At 44.5% G+C, this 15,946-nt stretch overlaps 1 protein-coding gene and 1 pseudogene across 1 annotated transcript; one reads left to right on the top strand and one right to left on the bottom strand.

The window, feature by feature from the left end:
* On the bottom strand, nucleotides 1-14,663 carry GTF3A (general transcription factor IIIA). Its single transcript, XM_019666046.1, has 10 exons — nucleotides 14,609-14,663; nucleotides 13,964-14,433; nucleotides 11,718-11,818; nucleotides 7,237-7,333; nucleotides 6,789-6,877; nucleotides 5,712-5,785; nucleotides 2,482-2,562; nucleotides 1,764-1,993; nucleotides 646-705; nucleotides 1-390 (listed from the first exon to the last, which is right to left on the bottom strand). The coding sequence occupies exons 1-10, from the start codon at nucleotides 14,661-14,663 to the stop codon at nucleotides 226-228; spliced, it is 1,422 nt and encodes a 473-aa protein (XP_019521591.1). The 3' UTR covers nucleotides 1-225.
* On the top strand, nucleotides 7,344-11,653 carry LOC109395223 (securin-like; annotated as a pseudogene).
* Nucleotides 14,664-15,946: the final 1,283 nt, after the last annotated feature.

Here is a 15,946-nt window from a genome sequence, read left to right as displayed (position 1 = left end):
AAAAGGCAGACATACCTCCTTTTATTGCGCGTCACTGTGCTTCACAGAGGTTGCAGGGTTTTCTACAAATTAAAGGCAAGACCCTCCACCAGAAAAAGCATTACAACTCACTTTACTGCATATTCACTTTACTGCGGTGGTCTGGAACCCACCCCCAATGTCTCTGAAGTCAGCCTGTAGCTGAGCTGGCTGGTCTATAGTCCTATAAAAAAAGCAACTGGATGCTTAGCTGAGAGCAAGCGCTGCAACTGTGGAGAGCACGTTGTCCTCAGCGCAGCTCAGCGACTCGCAGGTTGTCCGCAGAGATATGCCCTGTTCTTGTTTCCTTTTAGGAGGGATATAGCCACTGAGGTGAGAGGCCAAACTCCGCTTTTCACGAGCTCGTTTCACCTTTGGAAATAAGGAAAAGAGACGATTAGAATTCAAGATCAAAACTACCAGAACTAAGTTTACAATAGCTGTATGTACACCCTGATAGGTGCACCACACTCCTGAATAAGAAACAAGTCCATGCAATCGCTTTCAATAGTGGGGCGGACTCACACAGTAAGAAGGAGCTGGACATATTCTAAGTAGATCGCATCTAGCTTAATTAAGCAACTTGTGTTTTAAAGACAGCAGCTTGCCTAAGTCGTCTCAACTTACTTTGAGCTTCATTTTCTTCCTGTCGGGGTCATGCACGATGGCATGCCTACTGAGACTCTGCTGCAATGAAGGAACAGAAACAGATTTTTAAAACATTGCCATTTGGTGTCTATTAAAGTGAATACTGTTATTTAAATGGTCAGCCTTTTTTTCTGTAACATTCTGAAGTGATGGGACCTCTACCTACCAGGGTTCCCACCAGACAGGACTCTCCCTCACATCCTGGACTGAAATCACTGCCTCTTCCCATGACCCAGGTTAGGAATTTAGTCTCGCCCACCTGTGGCTTCTTAGCTTCCCTAAGTAAGAGGTCAGGGAAATGAATTCTGAATGAACTAATCCCAGCCGTAGGAGGTTCTTTTAACTGAAGCTATGGGCAGCATCCCCAAACCAGTGGAGTATCTTCCCAGTCCTGCCGTCCCTGACAGTGCTGGCCACCGCCAGCTCCACGTGGCTTGCTGAGGGTTCAGACCTACGCTCAGCCAGCCTCCTCTCTCTCTCCAGTCTTCATTACTCACGGTAAGTGCTTTAAGCACCAACCAGCGAATCCAACTGCACAGACCCCTCCGTTTAGTGTCACGTCCCTCCCCTATTCAAATCACCTCAAGATCTAGACTAGATTCCCAAAGTTCTGCAGTCCCTCACGTCCTTGTTGCCCACCTCCCTTCCCCATCCCTACATGACGGTCTAAAAGGATGGCTCCCAGGTAATGGCAGTCTAAAAGGACACACAAAACACCTCTTATGAGTAAGAAGCATACGGTACCACAGGCCACTGGTTCTCAATACGGCCCATGTACATATCACCTGGAGGGTTTGCTACGTCTCTGGGCCCCAACCAATTCGCAGAGTTCTTGATTTGGGAGGTCTAGAGTAGGACATGTGGATATGCGTTTCTAGCAAGTTCCCAGGTGATGTCAGTGCTCCTGGTCAGGGACCATACTTTGAACCACTTGACATAGGCCCATACGGCTGTTTTGGGACTTGGGTTCAGAACCATCTGGCTGAAGCAAGAGTGGAGGCCTTGGAGCCCTGCTCAGCCAGCCTTCCCACCTGCTTCGAGGGCTCCCAGGGACCCAGCTGGGAGGCCACAGGCCCCTGTGTGAGGCGGGTACTTACTTTCATTGCAAAGGTTTTGCCACAGCCAGCATGCTCACACACAAACGGGCGCCTCTCCTCATGGAAAGAGAGAATGTGGCTCTGGAGATTGAACAGGGTGGTGTAGGTTCTGCCACAGCCTTCTCTGGGACACCGACACACATCCCTTTCTGGGGCGTGAGTTTTCATATGCTGCTTCAGGTAATCTTTGCGCTTAAATGTTTTCTGGCACACTTCACATATTGTTTCCTCTGGTGAAGCAGACAAAAATGTTTAACCAATTTCCCCAGGTATTACCACATAGAAAACATTAATATTCAATATGTAAGTAACGTATTCGGTGCCTAAAACCCTATGATTATACGTAAGTCAGAAATTTCAGAGGCAACTAACTCCAGTTTTTATTGCTTGTCAAGTTCTTAGGTTACATAAGTCTCCCTTGCTAAGGAGCAGGGGTTCCCCAACTGTCCCACAGAACACCAGTGCCTCCCGACATCCTTTACGTGCCAGAGCCTTTAAAAATGCTAAGTGCACACATTAGCTCTAAGAGACCTGGCATAGCTCTTCCCACAGGTGGGACCACTGGTGTATCTATTCATTTGTCTAACAGCTGAAGTGCCCAGCACTTCACAAAACAACCATGACTTTAAAGCATACATTTAATATTTTACTCTTTAAAAGCACTAAATCAGTTCTACAGGGGCAAACATTTATACCAAGCCATTCGTGTCTGCCTTACCTTTATGGGCTTCTCTTACATGTTTCAGAAGTTCTGTCCATGTTTTTGCCACAAAGGAACATCCTTTTTGACATATATATCCTATTTTAAAAAAATAAAAAAGATTGGTGCATTGCCTTTTGTGAATATTCAGTGTAAACACCAATCATAATTAGAAACTTACATCTATATAATTTTTCTCCTACTTTCCAATAGTATTCTATTCTGTTAGTCCCAAGAGGTAGGAGTGAAACGTAAGGAGAGTGTATTTAGCAAGGTACTTTGTAAAGATTTTACCTTTGCGGACTTCGCAAGACTGCCTTTCCCTTCCCTGCTGTCCTTGGTGAGCTGGGTACTGCACGCTTTAAGGCCCCCCGCCTCCATGGCTCATGGCCCCTTTCCCCTCTCTGCTTTATGCTTGCCTCTTGTTTTCCTCAGCAAGAGTTTAGGTGGTCCTTTCTCCTTGGCAAACCACCAACACTAAATCTCAGCAGCTGTGTGCCCACCTCCTGGATTCTTCTAGTCTTACCATCATGTAAATTTCATATGGCAAAAGAGAAGTAGGGTACAGCTATGAGAGAAAATAAACTAGAAGAGCCCAGAGAAAAGCACTATGAATAAGAATGGGCATTGCGCAAAGCACTAGAATTGGATTAATCAGTCAGTATATGAGCCGGCCTGAGTTTCACCTAATTAAACACCAGGTAGAAACTAAAAAGGAGGAGGCTACCTCTCACACTCAGCTACTAGTCTCTTGTGGTTTTTTTTTTTGGGGGGGGAAGGGGGTGGCAGGGGGCAGTTTAGTGTCACGTGTACAAAACAAGTAGTGATTAGACATCTATAGACCTCACAAAGTAAAAACCCCAGTAAGTCTATTACCCATCTGACACTGTACATAGTTATTTCATTGACTATTCCCCATACTATACTTTACACCCCCATGACTATGTTGTAACTACCAATTTGTACTTCCTAATCCCTTCGCCTTTTCCAGTCATCCTCCAAACCTCCCTCTTATCTAGTAACCATCAGTTCTCTGTATCTATGAGTCTGTTCTGTTTGTTCATTTATTTTGTTCTTTAGAGTCCACAGGAGATCATATGGTATTTGTCTGACTTATTTCACTTAACATGATACTCTCTAGATCCATCCATGTTGTTGCAAATGGTAAGATTTCATTTTTTATGGCAGAATAATATTTCATTGTATATATGTACCACCTCTTTTGTTTCCAGTCATCTATTGGTGGGCACTCACATTGTTTCCATATCTTGGCAATTGTAAATAGTGCAATGAACATAGGGATGCATATATCTTTTAGAATTAGTATTTTGGATTTCTTTGGATAAATACACAGGAGTGGAATTGCTGGGTCATAAGTAGTTCTATTTTTAATTTTTTGAGGAAACTCCATACTGTTTTCCATAATGGCTGCACCAATCTGCAATCCCACCAACAGCGCATGAGGGTTCCCTTTTCTCCACATCCTCGCCAGCACTTGTTGATTTATTGATGATAGTCATTCTGACAGGTATGAGGTAATATATAATTGTGGTTTTTATTTGCATTTCTCTGATGATTAGTCACACTGAGCATCCTTTCATGTATATTGGCCATCTGTATGTCCTCTGGAGAGATGTCTATTCAGGTCCTCTGTCCATTTGTTAATTGGATTGTTTGGTTTTTTGGTGTTTTATGAGTTCTTTATAAATTTTTGATATTAACATCTTATCAGATGTACCATTGGCGATGATCTTCTCCCATTCAGTAGGTTTTCTTTTCATTTTGTTCATGGTTTCCTTTGCTGTGAAAAACTTTTTAGTCTGATATAGTCCTATTTGTTTATATTTTTTGTTTCCCTTGTCCGAATAGATATATCAGTAAAAATATTACAAAGGGTAATGTCTGAGACTTTAATGCCTATGTTTTCTTCTAGGAGTTTTATGGTTTCAGGTCTTACATTTAAGTCTTTAATCCATTATGAGTTTATTCTTGTATATGGCATAAGAAGGTGGTCCAGTTTTCCCAGCACCGTATATTGAATAGACTGTCTTTACCTCATTGTATATTCTTGCTTCCTTTGCCGTAGATTAACTGACCATATAGACATGCATTTATTTCTGGGCTCTCTGTTCTGTTCCCTTGATCTATGTGTGTTGTTAAGCCAGTCCCATGCTTTTTTTATTACTAGTATAGTTTATGTAGTATAGTTTGATGTCAGGTAGCATGATGCCTCCCGCTTTGTTCTTTCTCAGGATTGCCATGGCTATTTGGGGTCTTTTATAAATTTTGGGTTCCATATAAATTTTAGGATTATTTGTTCTCAATCTGTGAAGACTGCCATTGGTATTTTGATAGAGATTGCATTGAATCTAAAGATTGCTTTAGGTATCATGGACACTTTATATTAATTCTTCCTATACTTGAACATAGTGTATGCTTCCATTTATATCTATCTTTTTAAATTTCGCTCTTCAATGTCTATCAATTTTCTGAGTACAGCTCTTTTTCTTGGTTAAATTTGTTCCTAAGTTTTCTTTTGTTTTGTTATGTTTTTTTGATGCAATTATAAATGGGTTGTTTTCTTAATTTCTCTTTCTGATATTTCATTATTGGTGTATAAAAATGTAACCAATTTCTGAATATTAGTAATTTTGTATCCTGCTACTTTACTAAATTTATTTATCAGTTCTAATAGTTTTTTGGTGGAATTTAGTCTCTCTTTTTTTTTTTTTAAATCCCATCAATTCTAGGGCTTAGGTAATTGGAATATATATATTAAAAATCCTTCATAGAAACATAACAGAGTCAAGCAGTTAGTTTAATCAAGTCTCTTTGGAAAAATAAATTTACAATCTGATTGCTCCAAAAACTCCAAACTATTACCTAAGCTCTGTGAATGCTCATAAGGACAAGGTGGCAGAGGTAGTAAGTACAGGAGTTGAAAGCAATTAGGAAGAAGCAGGGCCTTGGCTGGAGCACCGGCATTGTCACAAGGCCACAGAGGAACCGGACAGTTGTCGTGAACAATAAAACATTAACTCTGACTGACAACGACAGTGGAGTGAAGAACAGAGCAACACACAGTGCCTCTTTGGTCAAGAGTACAAAACCTGAATGGTGCCCCTACCAAATTCTGAGTTTCTCAGTAAGACCACCAATCGAGTAGAAAGCACCAAGCAGTCCAAGAATTAAACACACACCCTGTTGGCGTGTTGGCCAAAGTGAGCACACACACCGCCCATACGCACCATCATGGACCTTCGCATGCCGTTTCAGCCTGCTGGGTGAAGCAAAGTGTCTTCCACAGCCTTCGTGGGTGCACCTAGGTTAACGAGACATGAACTATCAGCCCGTCCACTTTCAAAGAGAACGCCACTCAGCGTAAATAAGACTTTGTCCTAGTTCTACCAAAGCCTCTGCTTCCCACAACCAAACCACTCATATAAAAATGGGATTTAAAATTTGGACCTAATCACAGGTGAAATTCAAGTTACTTGACCAGCCTTGGGCTAAAACAGAGGAAAAAGTCCATTATATTATTATTTTTTTGCTTATGTGATCAAATCACTGTTTTCATCTTTATACTTCTGAAAATATATTGTTTTCATGGCTACAAAAAGATGGCTCCGGTAAACTCCTAAACCATTCCGAATTGTGCGTGTCTAGTTTTTCTAATGATGCCACGCTGGGACAGCATGAAGAGAACACAGCAGCAGACACACCAGCCAGCCTCTGGTAAGCAATGAAAAGTGCGTGCCACCTCTGTGCTAATGCCACCAGCAGCACAAGAGTAAGTGGACCTGTGAGCAAGGACTGGCACTGTCACGGAAGCAGCTCCCAGGCGAAGGGCTGCCTGTGTGAGCAGAGGCCAGCCGGTGCCAGGCTGACCCCCCGAGCAGGCGGTCAGCATGCCTCGATGCCCTTTGGAGTCTATCCCACTGTCTCCTATCATCCTTTCGTGTTCCTCATGAAACCCTCTCTAGAGCAGGATACGCCCAACGGATTCTGTTCTACAGGAAAAGAACAGTGTCATCATAATGACATTTTGTGTCATTGAGTCGGCTGTGTTTGGAGAGTTAAGTCATTTCTAAGCCTTCCCTTCAAGTTTAACTGCAACTGTACTAATCTCACAAATTATCGTGAAACACATTAAATATCTCTTTTAGAGAAACAAAAGCCAAATTTAACTTCTGAAATGTCCCCATATACAAATGGGTGTACGCTATACACGTTAACAGAAAAGCGTTGCTTAAGAAACTGTTTCAGAACAATTTGTACCCAATCTTTGCATTTTCAATTTGATTTCACCCACATAAAGTACCTACTTGAATAGTGGTTCATTGGTATGCTGGCACTGATGGATTTTCAGCTGCTGATGTTTCTTAAAGGTCTTCTTACAACCTTCAAAACAGCACTGTTTAGTAAAGGTTTGTTAGTCTTGAGAAAAATCAAAGAACAGTTCACAACAGAATCCTCTCAAGATAAAAATATTGTGGAGATTATGGACTTGCTACTTTCACCCATTTACTGTAAAATTCTATGTCAAGAAGCTTTACAGAGAAATGTCTGTTGAAAGAGCACAATATTTCATTCTGGGTAATCTACCAATATAGTTAGTACAATAATGTTTGCTTTCAAAATAACACCATTATTATGAAAGCTAGTGTCAGACTACCTTCAGATCTTCAACAGACAAAAGCTGATTGATGAAAATTTAAAAACATAGACAAAAATGTTCAGAGAATTTAAGCCTATAAAATCATTCATACTTACTACATATTGTTTTTGCTGATTTTCATGTTTGCGTTCAAAATGTTTCTTCAAGTTTGATTTTGTGTTGAATTTTTGATCACAGCCACTAGCAGCACAACTATGAGAAATTATATAAACCAAAATATTATCCAAGGGAATCGAAGTTTTAAGGCTTTATGAAAGCTAATTATTCCAAATATAGTATTATATAAAACAGTCTTTAACCAATTCCAGAGTGTGAAGCCATACTATCAAGCCTCTCAGCTTTGATGTGATTATCATGGAACAAGATGCATTTCATGTCAGGCCTCTGAAATTAAGCATTCGGCATCAGACATCCTTTGTGCCTGGGGCAGAGGGAAGGTAAAAAACACTAGTTCCAAAAGCCCAAACCCTGATTAGGCTTACATCATGTTTAACTGTTTTCAGTTTAGAATCTGATAAACTTAATTTTGCTTGCAATGTCACTATAAAATGTCTTTCCAAAAAGACCTAAAATTTAAAAAAAAAAAAAATACTGGTTTCAACTTACCTTTTGAGGTAAACACAAAATCATAAACCATTATGCCCTCTGGCATATCTCCAAGCCATTCTAGTTCCCCTTAATGAGGGTTTCTATATCTTGGCCTTGAATTATCTAAATTCTTTGTGAAGTTGTGTTTTTTTTTTTTAAACATGCTGTTTGTGATGAGTTTTCATCAGCCTGAGGATGAGGCAGGACTACCTTTAGAAGCCCTCACCTTAGCTATCATCGCTGATAAACACTGAATAATACTCATACGAAGACTGTGCTATCCACAGGGCCAGGCGGAGGAAGACACAGACTTAACTGCACAGTGACAGTGGGAGATATTCCGAGAGGCCCACCGGAAGCACATGGGAGGGGCACTGGGGCAGGAACCTTTGGAAGTTCCAACAGGTGTTCCTGACCTCAGGAACAGAATGCTAAGGCTTAGCTGGGAGAATGGCCAATGGAAATGAGCGCTTTCCAGCCTCCCTTGCAATTAGGGGTGGCCACATGGCTAAGTGGTCCATCTGTTCAACTCCCACAAAGTGTCTAAAAGAGGGGCACACCTCTGTGCCCCTTCCGCCGTCCTGGTGGCTGGAATGCTTATGTGACAGCTAGAGGGTGGTGGAGACATTAGAAGGAGCCCAGGTCCTGATGACTGTGGAACAGCCCTTGACTGTGTATCTCTGCATTTCAGTTATGCAAGAAAAAAGGAGGCTATCTTGGTTAAGCCTCTAAGGTGCTGGGTTTGCTGTCACTCTTGACTTTAATCCTGACACTGGCAACTAACCTAACACAGGTGTGGGGCGGGACCTGAATAACAGCCACAGGTGCACTGAAGACCCTGACAAAGTTTGGGAAGAAGGGGTGGAGGGAGGCTGTGGTCAGTTAAACACAGCTGGACCACAATTTCATGTCTAAGAGTCAAGCAAATGGGGCAAGATACGCAGAAAAAGGCCAAATCACAAAGTACGTCATTTATATGACACACTGAGAAGCTGGACTTCATTCCATAAGCAGTGCTTTAAAACTACTGCACTGCTGTAAGAAGAGAAGCAACCTGGAGGATAATGTGGGGGGGCCAGTCTGGGGACACAGAGAGCAGTCACTCAGGTGAGGAGTAGGGCCTGCAATGAGACAGTGGCAGCTGGAGCCAGGGAGAGGGACATACAGGGTCAGGCTCAGGACGTGATGACCCACATGCTGGAGAGCATGGGGAGCAGAATGAGGTGTCCCGGAGCTGCCTCATCTTTGCTGTGGGTCACCAAATAGACAGTGATGCCACCCGACAAGAACAAGGGACGAGAGGGTCAAAGAGAAAGCCGAGCTCAGACTGGACTGGGAGATCTCAGCCATGTGGACTTGAAGACACAGAGACAGCTGGGTAACACTGTCCAGCGAGCACCTGGACACGGGGATCTGGCACTAAAGAGAGAGGTCTGGAGGCTGAATAGTGGTTGATTTTGGCTGTTGGTCCTAACGGGGTTAATCCAGAATGGCTACTGCAATCTTTGTGGATAAGGAAAATGGAGAACCCAGCACCCGTGTGGCTCCTAAGGACCAGCTGAAGCTGGGGTCTGGGACTTCAGTCAAAGCTTTAAGATGGGAGATCTCAGGATTCAACACCATGCGTTGGCAAAATGTTTGATACTCCACCAGCCTTACCTAAAGCTGCCAGAAAGGCTTTGGGAACTGTCAACAGAGCTACAGAAAAGTCAGTAAAGACGAATGGATCTCTCAAACAGAAACAGACAATCTTCTCTGCCAAAAAGGTGACGGAAAAGACCGTTAAAGCAAAAAGCTCTGCTCCTGCCTCGGATGACACCTATCCAGAAATAGAAAAATTCTTTCCCTTCAATCCTCTCGATTTTGAGAGTTTCAACCTGCCGGAAGAGCACCAGATTGCACAGCTCCCCTTGAATGGAGTGCCTCTCATGCTGCTCGAGGAGGAGAGGGAATTTGAAAAGCTGTTACATGTGGGCCCCCCTTTGCCTCTGAAGATGCCCTTTCCACTGTGGGGGTCCAATCCGTTGCTGTCTCCCTCAAGCATTCTGTCGACTCGGGATGTTGAATTGCCACCCATTTGTTATGACTTAGATGTTTAAGTTTCTTAGTGCTTTACAGCTTGTGTGTATGCATTAATAAAGCAACTCTTAACAGAAAAAAAAAAATAGAGAGGGCTGAAGAAAGGGTTCAAAGATATCCCCACACAGTTGTCTTGTTCCAGCGGGAAGAATTCATCTTGTGCCTCTGTACTCAGTCCCATTTTTTTCTTAGGGGTTATTTTTAAATAGTATACTTAAAAAAAACTTAGTTCACGAACCAAAAAGCATGAAAAGGGGTACAGATGCATAATGCTTCCTTCCACCCCTGCCCCTATCCATCCAGTACTCCCGACCGCTCCTAAGACAGGGGATAACACTTCTAGTTTCATGTAACTTTTAGGGTTTCTTGATACAAATAGAAGCAAGTGTAAGTTCTTTCTGTCTACCACCCTCCCCTTTTACACACAAAAATGGTAGCCCTCTATATACACTTTTCTGAACCTTGGTTTTTCAATTAATATGCCCTGGAGATTTTCCTATCATTTCAGGGATGATCTGCATTCATTTTTCCTAGCTGTATAGTATTCCATGATGTTGCTATGCTTTAACCAGTCCCACCTAATGAGCAAGTGTGTTGATTCCAATGCTTTGTTACTTGACTTTGTACATGCCTTTAATACAGGAATAAGTATATGTGTAGAATAAATTCCCCGACATGAAACTTCTAGGTCAAAGACTCTACCCCAGCTATATTTTCTAGACCACCTTAGTTACTTTTTATTGGTCTAGCTGAAATATATTTTGAAATAAATTAAGCTTTACTTTGGGTCACTGATTTTAATGACACACTGTGTGCTTGAACAGGGACTGAAATAGACATCTGCTGTCCTCGGTACTTTGCCCCTTTCCCACTGGCAGGCACACTAGTCCATATGGAAAAAGACAGTGAACCTTCCTCAGACTGTGTGGACTTTAATGAGACATGGGACCCTTCAGATTCATCATCTTAAAACTAAAAGAAACCAACTTAGGTCTTCCGAAAACCCTACTACACAAAGAACTGTCTCACAGAACATTACAATAGTAAACCTTAACATCTGCCAGGCCTGCCATGCATATTTTGTGATATGGTCTCCGGCATATAGCTCTGGAATCTATTAATTTTGTTCTTTTTCAAGGAAAACTTAATGTCTTCCTGGAACTGTCTGTTTAGAGGTTCTAAGTGTGGATGCCAGTCCAGTAGCATCAATATCACCTGTGAACTTGCTAGAAACGCAAAGTCTCAGGCCCCACCCTAGACCTGCATCAGACACTCTGGGGAGGGGTCCAGGAAGCTCTTAACAAGCTCTCTGGGTGACTGTGATGCACCCTATATTTGAGGCCCACTGCTTTAAAGAAGTAGCTGATTTAAAAAAAAAAAAAAAAAGGCTGTATCTCCACCCTTTTCAGAACTAAACAGCAACTCCAAGAAGAATAAACTTAAAACTGGTATGGTAGAGTTGCAGGGCCTTATTCCAAAAAAATAGAACATAAACTATTAAAAGCTCTACTTCTTCTCGCTTGTATCTCTTACCCCAGCAGCTTATCAGTCCAGAAAGACCGTGACAATGTGATACCAAGAACCTGCCAGGGAATCATTTTCCATCTAGTCTGAAGTGTGTGTGTTTCAAGGTTGATTTCCCATTTAGTATATATTTTAAAAGTAGATGAGAGGACGCAGATGCAAGAGGACTTCAGATTAACTTATTCCTGAAGTTATTAGAGGAAAAAAATGACCCACAAAACCCCTACTCTCTTCCACACGTTCAAAACCTAGTCTTTTATATTAGGAGATGCAAATGAAGACGCTTCCCATTCCTGAGTTTGAGGTAACAATCAATCAATTTTCTTACCAGGTCCATGTGCCAAACACAGCCACTTCAGAGGCCTCCAAACAGTCCCCTACTTACACAAAGGGCTTCTCTCCGGTGTGAATCAGGGCATGGCGGCTCAGGTGGTAGTCTCTGACAAACGCTTTGCCACACCCCTCGTGGTCACAAACAAAAGGTCTCTGGCAGGAAGAAAAGAAGAAAACGCATCAATTCTGCCCACATTAGTAACTCTAGTATTATTTAAAGGCCTAAAATGTCTAGCAGGCAGAGCCATGGGCTCTGTCTCCAGAGCTGGCTTCCACTAAGTGTTGGGCACCTGCTACACCAAAGCCAGACAAGGTTGTCCTGCACGAAGCCACATAACATGAAGGTCACAGCTTCTCAACAAAGTCCCCGCAGCACATTTGGTTCTGTGAATAGCATCTGTAAGAAGCGGACAGCACAGCATTGCCAAGCTGCTCCCAACCTGACACGCCACTTCAACTGCAACCCTGTCTTAAAGATGACTCATCTGCTATCAGCATGGCCTATGTGCACAGATCCCCACAGCATGTGAGGAGCCCCCCATCCCAAGCCTAGGGAAGAGGACATGCAGGTTCTCCCTCATCCTGGACAGGCCCTGCTAAGAGAATGCCTGGCACAGCTACAGGAAAATGTGTCACTCCTGAAAAAGCTCACAGCCCCACCTGCAACTACCACTTGGGACCCAATGGTTGGGTTCATTCTGAACCTAGAGGAAAAGCCAAACACGCCCCCCAAGTAGCCAGTTTTGTGTATTTAATATGGAAAATGTACCACCACGACAGTCCAAGAAGGAGGTACCAAGGCCCTAAATGGCAGTGCTAGTAACAAAGCAAGTGGACAGGAACACAGATGAGCTGTATTACTACAGGCAGATCCACCGAACTTTGCACAACTCCTGTCATGGGGCTTAATCAATATTTGTCAAATTAATCAACGTGTGAGATTTGGGACAACAAAGATAATGCCAAGTCTTTCAACCTGTATGAAGGAAACTGGTAGTGCCGACATGCAAAATATGGCACACATCTAAAAACTCTAATTTGCACATACTGATTATAGAGCCTAGAATCTGGGCGATAGGATGGGCAAGAGGCAGGACAGGGAGGCATAGCATAACGGATACAACTCGGTAGGACTGCCGAGAGAGAGCTGCGCAGTGAATAAAGTAGAGGGCAGAAGAGAAGCAAGTGAAAAAGGTCCATGAAAAAGAGGAAAAGAGCTCGAGAAGAAGGTCCCAAGGACAGTCAGCCTTCAAATGCTGGAGAGGGTAAGAAAATGGGAGCTATGAGGCCACATGGAGGAGGCGTGGCCCCAGTTAGGTCGGTGCTAGGAACAAAGGCAGGGACTGCAGGCCTCTGGCTTAAGAAATTAAGGGCCTCCAGCTGAGGCAGTGCAAGGCCTGGCTCTGCCCAAAACTGAGAAATTGGGTCAATTCCTTGGCCTCAACTGTCATCCTCCAGTCTACCTATTGCCTTCAAAATAAAACCCAAACTCCAAACCCATTTGTACTCTGGCCTACAAATGATCCCCCAGGCCTGCTTCTCCAGAGCTCCTCCTGTATGGTCCCACCCAATCACACCCCTCTGCCTCCCACCCCCAGGACCACAGGTTCTCCCTGCAGTTCTCTCTGCCGGGACTGTTTTCCTCTCAAATGTCTGCATGACTGGATCCTTTCCTTTTCATTCAGGTCAAGAGACAGGCCTTTCCTGAACACCCTCCAGCAGCCCTCGGTTTACTGCATCTCATTCCTACCTATTTCTTTGTCTGTCCTGCTTAAAGCATAAGGACGGTGACAACAGAAGTCTTGCCTGATTTGTTCACTGCTCTCTCTTCAGGGCTAGAATGGCATTAAGTTATGAAAGAATGAATGCACGCCGCTTGCAAAAAACACCAGTACTTAGAAGTTATCCTCCGTACCAGTTCCAGGAGGCAGCTGTCTTTTGGAAGGGGGACGTCCAACCGTGCCTATTTACAGATTTTGGGGAGGTGGTGACTGGCCAAGACTCAAGATAAAAGAAGGGGGAAAAGTTGCTCAGTAAACCCCGAGTCCGTGGCAGGGATATCTCGGTCCTAAAATTTGTCTACCTTTTCGGCTCCTTCCCTAACCTAGGGCATGGCTGGTTCGCCTCTGTGGTCCAAGGTGCCAAAACCGAACATGTTTTGCAAAGCCAGGCCTGCGGTCCTGCGCTCCCTGCCGTCCCCAGGCCGCTCCGGCGGAGCCCAGCTGGCGGGCCGCCGAATCACTAGTCCCTGGGCCTGGACGTCAGGCCCCTCCGCTGCCATGCCTTGGGCCTCGTTACCTCCCCTGTGTGCTTGCAGAGGTGCGCGTCTAGCTTCCAGGCCTTGTTGTAACTGGCGTTGCAGTCGGGAAAGGAGCAGATGAACCTGGTAGGGAGCGTGAGGGGCGGCGGGGCAGGGCTCTCGCCGGCAGCGATAAACGCATCGACGACGGTCAGGGATGACACCGCCTCAGAGACCGAGGCCGGCGGCTCCAGGGCGCCGGGGGCCAGGAGCTCAGCCACGTGCCGAGCCACGTGCGGGGAACCGGTGCGCGCGGCCCACGCCCAGCCAGGCGGTGACACGCCCGGACTTAACTTACTGTCCAGTCGCCGCACTTCCGGGATTGCGGCCACGGAGGAGCGGGACTGGGGCGCCGGCGCGCAGTAGCAGGCCACGCCCCGCGCGGGCGCCGCTTCGTTCAAGCTCCCGGAAGCACCGCCCAGGCCCGCGTTTGCGCATGCTCCGGAAAGCCCCTGACAGGCCTGCGCCCCTCCCACCCCGGGTGGGGAGTGGACGTAACGAATGAAAGACCGGGTCTTCCTGCACCCCTGCAAAAGGTTCCTCGACAGATTCCCCAGGTACTAATTAAATGTGACATATTTCCCGACCACCACCACCCTATTCAAAGTACTAATCTTGCAAAATTTAAACTATCTCGTTCTTACCGTGTTGTTGGTTTGTCTTCTTTATGGCTTCATTTCCTTGCATGAGCCGCTGCATGCTTCCTCAGCAAGACCCAGCGCAGTGCTTCCTAAACTTGGCTGCTCATTAGAATCACATGGAGATCTTTTTAAAATCCCAAGCCCAGAGCATACCCCGGGCCAACTAAATCACAATTTTGGGGGGTATGAAACAGGTGTCAGTAGTTTGGAAACTCCCCCCAGGATTCCAACGTACAGAAAAGTTTGGAAAAACCCCTCCGGTTAGGCCTTGCTGCCTAAAGTGTGCTCTGTGGACCAGCAGCATTGAAGCACAACCTCAGACCTACTTGAATCAGAGAGAGTGCCAGGTGATTTGACAGACATTAAAATTTGAAAAGCACTGTTCAGAGGCTTGAAAAAACAGTGGTGCATAATTTTATTTATAAGGACCACGTGATTAAAGGATGTCCCTGGACAGAGGATAACAATGAAAGGATGGATTGTCTGATATTCCAACAGGTTTGTATGTTTCACCTCCTGCATCATTACAATTCATTAAGCAAACCCTTGTCTGAATCTGATGAACAGGTCTTGGCAGAGAAGTGCAGTTTTGAAAACAAGACAGGGCCTAACAATCCTGAGCGGGATCCTCACGTCGTACTCACTTCTGAGCCTCAGTCTCCTCATCTTTACAGTGGAAACGATGATAACAACACCTATCTCGCAGGGTGACATGAGCACTGTGAGAGGGTGTCTGGGACATGTGTCTACCTGTTGCTTTCCTCTTTTGCTGTTCCAGCCCCTCTCCAAGGGTACAAGTCCCCGTACATCCCCTCCTACAGCTCCAGAATCTTTTCACACCTTAACAATGACTATCAATACCCACCTGTTGTAGTCATTTTTGGAATGAATGAGATTGTATTAATCTCCACCCTCTGTGCTAGGCCCATTTACCACCAACTTTTAGTTCTCCCAACAACTCTGCGTGTAAAGCTGCTAATAGGATCTAGGCCAGGCCTTTTTTCTTCTTTCTGGTTTTTTCCTGTGTACTGATCCATTGCCCCACCCCTTTCCTCTCTGCAGTTTACTCCTCAATGTGTTTTTCCAATGGCTCACATTTCTATATGATGAGTAGATATTTTTTCACTTGAACATCAAGCAATGACCTCAAACTCAACATTATTTGTAGCAATGTCACCATTTCCATCTGGCTATATCTTTTTCCCCCTTCCTCCCTGTCGACAGTTGCATAATTCTGGCTCCCAGTTGTGAAAACGTAGAACAGTGGTTCTCAACCCTGGCTACACATTAGATCACCCAGGAGCTTTTGAAAATGATGATGCCTGGGTCCCCACCCACACC

This window comes from Hipposideros armiger, unplaced genomic scaffold, assembly GCF_001890085.2.
Source record: "Hipposideros armiger isolate ML-2016 unplaced genomic scaffold, ASM189008v1 scaffold_459, whole genome shotgun sequence".
In the NCBI taxonomy this organism is placed as follows: domain Eukaryota; kingdom Metazoa; phylum Chordata; class Mammalia; order Chiroptera; family Hipposideridae; genus Hipposideros; species Hipposideros armiger.
The sequence above is the reverse complement of the archived record's forward strand: the minus strand, read 5'-3'. Positions and strand labels throughout refer to the sequence as shown.